At 56.8% G+C, this 9,460-nt stretch overlaps 1 protein-coding gene across 2 annotated transcripts; it reads left to right on the top strand.

The window, feature by feature from the left end:
* Positions 1 to 556: 556 nt before the first annotated feature.
* On the top strand, positions 557 to 9,064 carry H2AZ2 (H2A.Z variant histone 2). 2 transcript variants are annotated; one of them, XM_080818073.1, is made up of 5 exons: positions 557 to 691; positions 3,008 to 3,085; positions 5,406 to 5,519; positions 7,460 to 7,589; positions 7,877 to 9,064. In XM_080818073.1, exons 1-5 carry the CDS (start codon positions 689 to 691, stop codon positions 7,936 to 7,938), a joined length of 387 nt encoding a protein of 128 aa, XP_080674199.1. In that variant the 5' UTR covers positions 557 to 688; the 3' UTR covers positions 7,939 to 9,064. The 2 variants fall into 2 exon arrangements, with proteins under 2 accessions (XP_080674199.1, XP_080674200.1); XM_080818074.1 differs by lacking the exon at positions 3,008 to 3,085 and having other exon boundaries at positions 582 to 691.
* The last annotated feature ends 396 nt before the right edge of the window (positions 9,065 to 9,460 follow it).

Raw genomic sequence — 9,460 nt, 5'->3', positions numbered from 1 at the left:
ACCTGGGCGGCGCGGGTCCTAGGGAGGCCGGCCGCACCCCGGGTGTCCGCGTTCTGTCCGCGCCCGGGCGCCGCCGGCCCCGAACGCCCGGCACCGGGGTCCTCGGCCTGCGGGACGCCACACGCACAAGCCACGCCCACCGTCGCAGGCGTCCCAAACATTCCTCACAGGCCGCAGAGCGGGAGCCGAGAACGCGCGGGAAAGCCGCCACCGCCTCCGGTCACCCCACCCATTGGCTAACCCTGCCGTCGTTCACGGCGGCCCGCCTCTCCTGCTCGCGGGCGATGTTCTCATTGGCTAGCTACCTCCAGCCGTCCGCCCTCATTGGCCCGCCCCTCCGTTCGTCGGGCTGGAGCGGTGGAGACAGGCCGAGAGCCGCGCGTGGCCCCGCCCCCGCTCGCACAGAGGCGCGTCGGTGTTGGGGCTGGAGGCCCCGCCCCCCGTGCCGTGTGCAAAAACAAACAGCCGTTAGGGAGGCGGTGCCAGGGGCGGAGCCTGGTTAGAAGAGGCCGCGCTATTGGGCAGTCGCAGGGGTTCAAACCAGCAAGGCGAGCGACGGTTGGCCGGGGCGGCCCGAAGCGGGCCCCGGTTATTGTCCGGGCTCCGGCGGCGGCGGCGGCAGCGGCGGCGGCGGTCGGTGCTCCGGGGCGGCGGCTCGGCGGGAGCGAGGGCGGGAGCGGCCGAGACCATGGTGAGGGCGGCGGCCGGGTGGCCGGGCGGCTGGCGGCGCGGATACCTGTTGAGGCAGCCCGGGGTCGCCCCGCCCGCCGTGGCGTCGGCGCGCAGCGAGCGGAGCGGGCCGTGAGGCCGGCCTGCGTCCCGGGCGGGAGGGCGGGCTCTCCGTGCTGTCCCCCGGTGTCCCCTGGGCAGCGGCTGAACGCACGGGCCGGTCTCGGGAGCCCAACGTCCCGGCGGCGGCGAGCTGTCGGCTGGCTGCGGAGCCCCGGCTCCCGGGCCCGGCGGGCGGGCGTGCGGCCGGCGGTAGCCCCTCCGACCCCGGCGGCGGCCCGCGTGGGTCCGCTCGGAAAGCCCGCGCCTTGATGCCGCTGCCTGCGGAGCGAGTGACTTCGGGCGCGGCCGGCGCGGCCGGCGGCTGAGAGCGGGTCGGTGTTTCCGGACTCGGCGCTGCGGACCGCGGGAGCCGCCGCACGCCCTCGGCGCGGGCCGCACGGGGAGGGTCCGCGCGCAGCGAAGGCGGAGACCGGACGCTGCACGGAACTGGCGCTGCGCGGCGTGTGCGCGGAAGGCGGGCGGCCGGAGCCCCGTCCTGCGGAAGGACGCAGTGTGGAGGGCTCGGGGCGGCTCGTACGTGCTGCCGCCTTCCGTGCTGCCGCCGCCTGCGTGTTTAGTGCCGGACGTTAGAGCGGCTGAGATGTGTGCGGTGGACGCTGTAGCCTACGGGTGCTTTTGTTTTGTGTTTCGTTTATTGACGTGACAGACGGAGACCACAAGCGGGCAGAGCCAGGCAGAGAGAGGGGGAAGCAGGCCTCTTCCGAGCAGGGAGCCCGGTGCGGGGCTCGATCCCAGGACCCCGGGATCATGACCTGAGCTGAAGGCAGAGGCTTAACCCACTGAGCCCCCAGGCGCCCCCGGAGCCTACAAGTCCTTTGAAGAATTGCGCTGCAGCGGGGACGTGCGGTTTCAGAGCTCAGCGTCCCCTCGCTGAACCAGCCGGTCAGTCTTGTAAACGGATTTTAAATGTTGACTGGCCTTTTTTTTTTAAACCGCGACGCCGCGGTAGACTTGAAGGGTACGAATGAAACCGACCGGACGAGAACCTCGGGTTCTGTCTTAGCTCAGGTCCTTGGTGTTCCCTCCCCGGAGGCCGGATGGTGTCTGACTTACCGAGTGATGCCCCGGCGGTGTGTGTGCAGGCCTGTGGCGGGCAGCCCTGGTTTACGGGAGGAAAAGCCCACGGCCCTTGTCTTTTTCTCGAAGACGTAGTTTTGTGGGGGTTCGGGGTGGCGCGTACCTGCACCTTGGTTGTTGAAACACTGCGAAAGTCTCCCTTGCTTCCCTGTACCAGATCCTGTTTGTGAACGGTAAGACTGTCCAGTCCTCCTTTTACTGTCTGTTGATAGTAGGATTCGTTTGACCCTTTCCGTGTAAGCTGGAAGGTCTTTTTTAATTTTCAAATATACTTAACAGAGTTTGCCATTGGAGCCACTCTTCAGTGTCCCATCAGTGGTACTAAGTCCAGTCACCTCGCTCCGCGGCCAGCACTGCCGGTCGTCTTCAGACCGTTTCTTTCTTCCAAAGTGACACTCCGCACCCGTGAGGCACTCACCCTGGTTCCAGCCCCTCTGCAGCGTCTGGCACCCATCTTTCTCTCTGTCCCTCTGGTTTTGACAGGTGCCCCCTGTAAGATGCACCAACAGTATCTGGCCGTGAGCGTCGTGTCCGGCAGGTGCCACAGTGCCCTCTTCCTGGCCGAGCGCTCGTCCGGTGGACGTGCGCAGCGCATCTCTACCCCAGTACGCCGGCCGCTTGTGCCTCTGGGCTGCTGGGGACCTGCGCGCTGGTCGCGGCCTCAGTTCCGTGGTAGAGCCCCCGCTGGGACTGCTGGGGCACGTGCTACTTCTGTGGGCGTGTTCTTGAGGGTTTGGTTTTGATAAGGTGCTTCTTTCCTCTCTTTCCAAACAGCCGACTTCTGTTTCTGTGGAAATGATATATGGTAACTGGTTTTTTAAAATATTTTAAAGATATTATTTCATTATGAAATATTTCCAGCATCAAAGTTATATTGACTTGTTGAAGGTTCTTCAGGGTGAAATTTGAGAAAAAAAGTCAAAAGTTCAGGAATCTCATTTTAAATAAGTATTTAAGATTCAACATCATGCTTATATAAAGTAATCAATGGTGGCATAACACCTGTAATGTCTGAACTTGAGGAAGGAGATCACCTAGAATTTTTTTAACTACCTGAGGTAAAACTGGAAGAAATTGTTTCCCATATCTTTTTGAAATAGCATTTTCAAGTCTTCATCTGGAGCTTTTTTTCACTTAGGCTGGAGGCAAAGCCGGAAAGGACAGTGGGAAGGCCAAGGCCAAGGCCGTGTCTCGCTCCCAGAGAGCCGGGCTGCAGGTAACTGACGCCCTCATAATCCGCTATCACATTAGTTTCTTTACTGTTGTGATTCAGGACCCAGAGATGTTTCATGAATTATGAAAATGTACTTGTATTGCTAGCCTTTTAATGAGATGAATTGGTCGAAATGTAAATACTGAAACGGCAGTGTTTCAATTTGTATTTTTCTAAATAAGAACAAGTCATGAAATGACCTTAAATGAACTCTGTGATTTTGCTCTCTTAAAATCTGTTATTTCTGGATTGTAAGTATGTTCTTGGTTCTCTTATAAATTGTGTCAACTTAAAGTAAGTCTGCTGTGGGCTTTCTCCTGGGGGAGGTGTGTGTGGTGGGTCGGGAACTCTGAGATGACGGGAATTTGGGGCAGAATGACGGGCGGTTCGTTAGTTCTTTGCCCCAGTAGCTTCAGCTCTAGACTGCAGTGACATACACGAAACACTCGGTACCTTCAAACTTCTTATATTTCAGTGGTTGCGACTGTAGTTCACAAACTCAGAATGTTCTGAATGAGTAAGAATTACTTCCTGCTTGTAAGACACCCTTTTCAAAGGAAGGTGTGAAGGCCAGACCGTAAGGTTTGGATTTTCAGCCTCTCGGCTGTGGTGAGCCACTGAAAGCTTTGGAGCGGGAGCTTGGCGTGACCCGTGGGTACTGAAGGAAGGGGGTAGACGTTACCCCTGATGGTGCCTTCTGTATCGCAGAGCATCCTGTGAACCCGACCGCGTCGGGTGAGAGCCGGAGTCGGCAGCTGTCCGTGGTGCTGTAGCAGGCGGCAGGCACCTGCTCCGGCGCAGGGCGGAAGGAGCGGCAGGCGTGTGTGCGCTCCGCCCTTGGAGGGTTGACGGGCAGGGCGAGGAAGGTCTCCCTAAGGCTCAGAACCTTCGGGTCGGAGGAGTTTGTCTTGAGGCAGAAACAGGTTATGACGTAATCGGTGTCAGGTGGGTAACTTGAAGTTCCCCGGAACACCGGCAGGAAGAGACCCGTGAGTCGTAGATCAGAGCCCCTGTTCCAGGAGGGAGCGGTCAAAAGAATGACAGATTTAAGTTCACGTGTGTCAGATAGATTGTTGACGCTACAGATGTTAGCTGCTAGAGCATGAGAACGGAACACGGGGACCTGGACGGACCCTCAGAAACACGTGGGATCTGAGTCAGAGAAAGAAAGGCCTGAAGACCAGCCCGCCTGGAAGACCATTGGAGCTCTGTGTCGTCTCTGCGGCCGACGGAAAAATGGGGTTCCGGGTCCTAGTGTGTCGTCAGATAGCCTGCCTGCTCCGGGGGAGCCCAGGGTTACTTAGTGAAGGACTGTAACTGAGCAGAATGCCATGCCTTTCCTCCCCAAGGATGTGATCGAGAAATGGCCACTAGATTTGGCAGTTCAGGTGTTACCGCTGACCTTCAGGAATTCAGGAATGACGTTCGGCAAAAGCCAGGTTTGGATTGGAATAAAAGAGGTGACAGGAAAGTTAGGGGTTTGGGATTTCCTTTTAAGTTTTACCTTTGGAGGGTCACCTGGGTGGCTCAGTGAACCAGTTAGGTGTCGGACTCAAGATCAGCTCAGGTCAGGCGTGTTCAAGCCCCAAGCTGGGCCCCAAGCTGGGCTCCAAGCTGGGCGTGGCACCTGCTTAAACATCAGTCCGTCCGTCCGTCCGTCCGTGCCTTTGGAAAGGAGATGTGCAGGCAAGCAGGAGCTTTGCCAGAGGCGTGGAGGTGTTCTGAGCGAGGTGCAGATGAGAGGCCACGTGGGGGGCTGGTGGAGCTGCGGCAGTGCCCGAGCAGTGTCGGGGTGGTGGGGCAGTCGGGCGCAGGGGTGCGGAACAAGGACCCCTTGGAGCTGAGGAAGTGCCTCCTTTCAGGAAGAGGCCCAGTTTCTCTTAGCCGTCAGATCACCTCTTAAAACCGAGAACGGAAGGGTGGCCGGGGCCCAAGGAAGGTGGCAGGAGAGGAAGTCCCCCGAGGCTGTTCTGTGAAGGGACTCATGAGCCCCACGCGACGCGAGGCCCTGCGCGGCGTGCACGGGCTGCTGCACCACGTGCTTTCTCTGCGCGCGGCTGTGGCACTCCGCCTTCGGAACCGGTGCTGTTCTACCTTTTCTTCTCTGCGCAGGAGGGTAACCGGCATGGAGGGGCGGGCTCCTTACTAGGACATAAGCACAGGGCCCGGGAGCTCTCTGTTGCTAGATCGGTGTGACTTCTGACATGCACAACCAAATTCACCCTCTGTCCTGCGTCACCCCCGTCGCTCAGCGTTCGGTCACACGCGGTGGTGTGATGGTGAGACTCTCAGGTGCTTCCCACCCCGATGGTCTGTCTTTCAGTTTCCCGTGGGCCGCATCCACAGACACCTGAAGACTCGCACTACGAGCCACGGAAGGGTCGGCGCCACGGCTGCTGTGTACAGTGCCGCGATCCTGGAGTACCTCACTGCGGAGGTGTGTGGGGCGGGCTCGCGTGGGGTCTGGCGGGGGCGGTGCTCTGAAGGGCTGGAGCCCGCGGAGTCGGGGCTCAAGACAAAAAAATGTGCACGCTTCGAGATGCGTCTTACTGGCTGCCGGGGTCGAGCAGAACCTTGATGTACTCTTGTCTAAAGTCCAGACGAGGGTCAGCAGTCCGTACTTTTAAGCGATGTGACAAAGGAGTGTCACTTACTCTCAGTGCTCTACTAGTAACGCAGGGAACCATGACTGTAGGTATCACTGCTCCGTGATCTTCGTGAGGTTAGACCACAATCTCGTGGTGAGTGAGGATTTGGCGTGGGGTAGAGGTTTGCCAGTGTGAAGATACATTTTTATTTTATTTTTTTTTTTTAAAGATTTTATTTATTTATTTGATAGAGAGAGATCAGTAGGCAGAGAGGCAGGCAGAGAGAGATGGAGAAGCAGGCTCCCTGCTTGCGGAGCAGAGAGCCTGATGCGGGGCTCGATCCCAGGACCCTGAGATCATGACCTGAGCCGAAGGCAGAGGCTTAACCCACTGAGCCACCCAGGTGCCCCTGAAGATACATTTTTAAAAATCACAAGTACATGATGGTGATGGGGTCGTATGCATAAAATGCCATATCTTGGTCAATTTGACACTTTAGGATGATAAGTTAATTCTTAATAGTTGGGTGATGGATCAGCACTGCCTCCGTTCCGGCCGCTTCTAAGGCTCTGAAACTCCTTCAACCGCCTCCCAAGCCAGGGAAGTCATTAGAGGAGCAAGCAAGTCAGACGGTGGCGATGGCCAATCTGGTGGAAACAGGGAAGGTTCTTCCTCAAGAGAGCTGTGGTCGGGACCAGGGCTAAAGGTGGAAGTTTGATCTGTTCATTGTCACTGCTGCCAATCTGTTAACTTCCCCAAGTCCTTAACCTGCAGACGGTCTCGTCTCCGTTAGGTCCTGAGCCAAGGATACAGTGTTGGCAGCGTGGAATGTCTGCCCCTTCTCCTGCAGCTCTCCCCGTGTGCGCGTGCGCGTGTGCGTGTGTGTGCTTAGCGGCAGACTTTCGAGAGGGGCGCACTGCATTCGCTCGTGTGGAGGCACAGTCTTCTGGCTCAGAATGTTCCAGATACTTAAGTTGGGGAGGTTAGTCATTAGTAGAAGTAAAGAAAATACTGGAATCTAAGGTCAGGGATAAGCACTTTTCAGCCTTGGTTTTGCACTAGGATCACTTGGTGAGCTCTCGAAAGACGCTGGTACCCCGCCTCCCACCAGAGCAGCCAGTTTAGGAAAGAACAGAGCGGGGTCCCAGTGGCTTGTAGAGTGTGCCTGTGGCTTCCGGGGCCCACCAAGGCTTCCGGCTGCTCTGTCTCCATGCGGCTCCGGGGACTTGCTTTTGTAGGTTGTACGATGCCAGTATGGTCTGGGGAGGCAAAAAAAACAAATTAAAAAATGCAGTTTTATGGCCAGCTGGGGCTTTGAAGTTCTTTTAGTTGAGAATTCCCATTCTAGAATAAAGCATGCTGCCTGTGGATTATAGGGCCCACTGATGGTAAAAACTCTGAGTGAGAAATTATTTTCATTAGGTTTTTAAACTTTTCTGTGAGTACTAAGAAATAAACTGCAGCCGCTAAGGCCTGGGCAAAACTAGACTACAGGGACACAGTGAAAGAACGCTTTGCCGAGGCGTTCGCATTGAACGTGGCGGCGAAGGGACAGTCTCTCCCTCGCCTTCTTCCCGTAGAAGCGGGTGCTTGCTCGGGCGTCTCCTGTCCCCGCAGCGGGTGGCTGCAGAAGGGCCCAGTGAAGTAAGGAGAGTCTTCTGAGAGCCCGGGGTGTCGGTTCCTGCGTCTGTCGTGTCCAGTCGCCACGGGGATCTTTCTCGCTCTGATGGGCCCACGCTGACCCTCAGAGCCTTCGCCCCCTGACGTGCTGTCCCCGGGCGCTTTGTAGGTGCTGGAGCTGGCGGGCAACGCCTCCAAGGACCTCAAGGTAAAGCGGATCACTCCGCGCCACTTGCAGCTGGCGATCCGCGGGGATGAGGAGTTGGACTCGCTTATCAAGGCCACCATCGCCGGGGGCGGTACGTATGCTAAGCCGCCGGCCTTGGCCGTCCGTGGCCTCCGCGAGGAAGGCCGCAGTCAGATCGGTGCTCCCCGGTGCGTGTGCGGTCCTCGTGTGCGCGCACACGCGCTGACGCACGCACACCCCAAAACCCATAAGAGCGCTGTTCTGCACGGTTTCAGTGGGGCTCCTGGAGCCCGAGAGAGGGAGCCCTGGGAGTAGCTACTGTCACAGGGTCAGCGTGTGGAAGGGGACTTCAGTCTGTCGAGGCGCAGTGGTCGTCTGATTCTGTGCGCTTCTTTGCAGGTGTGATCCCGCACATCCACAAGTCTCTGATTGGCAAGAAGGGACAGCAGAAAACCGCTTAGAGCATGGTTTTAACCAGCCCCTTCCTCCCCGTCATCGTACTGTAACCGGGACGAAGAAATAACGGGGCCGTGTGGCGGTTTTCGGAGAGGCGGGTGGAAAAGCATAGACAGTTGCTGTAGACGCGCCGGGAGACCTGTGTGTGTCCCGAGGCTCCAGTTTGATGAAGCCCCTTTCCACGTGGCAGCACCTGGGTGTTGATTGGCTGGGTTTCTCCCGTGTGTTTTATACAAAAATGGAATTGATAAACCATTTTTTACAAAAATAACATGTCTCAGAACTGTTCTGTTCATGAGGTGTTGGAACTGTTTTGCTCCTTCTTTGAAATTTTTAAGATTTCAAATCAGTTACCCTATATTCACGGTAATTTTAAAACAGAGATTGGGATCGTGGACTTCCCAGGATTGATACCGTGTCCGTCTATGGGGTCATCGGCGCTCTCCGCCCGCGGGACGCACCCTCACATTGCACACCGTGAGGGAGGGACCCGGCGGTGAGACCGGGGTGCGCCGGCAGTTAGGAGGTGCGTCCCGATTCCACAGGGACTCGAGGACAGAAATGTACACTCAGAACCCATGTAAGAGGCTAGCGGAGTCGTCTCCCGAGCACTTACTACGTGGCAGGCCCCGAGCGAAGCGCTTTAGTGATCAGGAGATTGTGTGCACCCACTCGCGAACATGCGGAAACTGAGGCTCGCGGGCGTTACCGTTAGCCAGAAGACGCTTCTCTCGTAGACAGAAGGCGGCCGAGCCGGGATACAGCCTCACCTTGGCCGACTCTGGAGCCCGCACGTGCACCTGGGAGTAGAGTTAAGATTTATCAGAGTTTCTGCTTCGGCTTCAACCTCCAGCTTCCAGTTGTCTTGCGTTTGCTCCGCAGAGCCCCCCGCAGGTCCGGGCCGGGTTTGCGGGCGCCGGCTTGCTTGGCCAGCTTCCAAGTAACGCGTGCGACGGAACTCAGCTGCCAACTCAGAGTCCGTCAGAAAGTTCTGTTTTTCTGTTGGGGAGTCTTCGTTAAAAAAGAAAGTTTAATGTTTTATAATGTAGCACTATCAAGACAAAAATCATTTTAAAAAACTTATTTTATCATGGAAATTTTCAAAAATACTGAAAATAAAGAGAATAGTGTAATAAAGCCCGGCGTGCTCCTCCTCCGGCTTCCGGGTTACTAACTGTGCTCAGCTCTGTCTTACCGGTGCGCCCACCTGGCCCTCCTCCCAGCGGGCTGCTTGGAATCCCATTTCAGGCGTCATCTATTTGAATGTCTGCATACTCACTGAGCTCTAAAGAGGGGACACTTTTTGGACCATCATCACAATCTTTTTCTTTTTTTAAGATTTTATTTATTTGGGGCACCTGGGGAGCTCAGTCGTTAAGCGTCTGCGTTCAGCTCAGGTCATGATCTCAGGGTCCTTTTTAAAAAAAAAACTCCTGGGGCACCTGGGTGGCTCAGCGGGTTAAGCCTCTGCCTTCAGCTCAGGTCATGGTCTCAGGGTCCTGGGATCGAGCCCCACATCGGGCTCTC

This window comes from Martes martes (assembly GCF_963455335.1).
Source record: "Martes martes genome assembly, chromosome: 11".
Classification (NCBI taxonomy): domain Eukaryota; kingdom Metazoa; phylum Chordata; class Mammalia; order Carnivora; family Mustelidae; genus Martes; species Martes martes.
This window is presented reverse-complemented; position numbering and strand designations above follow the sequence as displayed.

Bases quoted from the DNA above. Each gene is read 5' to 3' on its own strand.
- H2AZ2 (XM_080818073.1), top strand. The intron at 3,086-5,405 runs GTAACTGACGCC...TCTGTCTTTCAG, and splicing joins CCCAGAGAGCCGGGCTGCAG to TTTCCCGTGGGCCGCATCCA. The intron at 7,590-7,876 runs GTACGTATGCTA...GCTTCTTTGCAG, and splicing joins GGCCACCATCGCCGGGGGCG to GTGTGATCCCGCACATCCAC.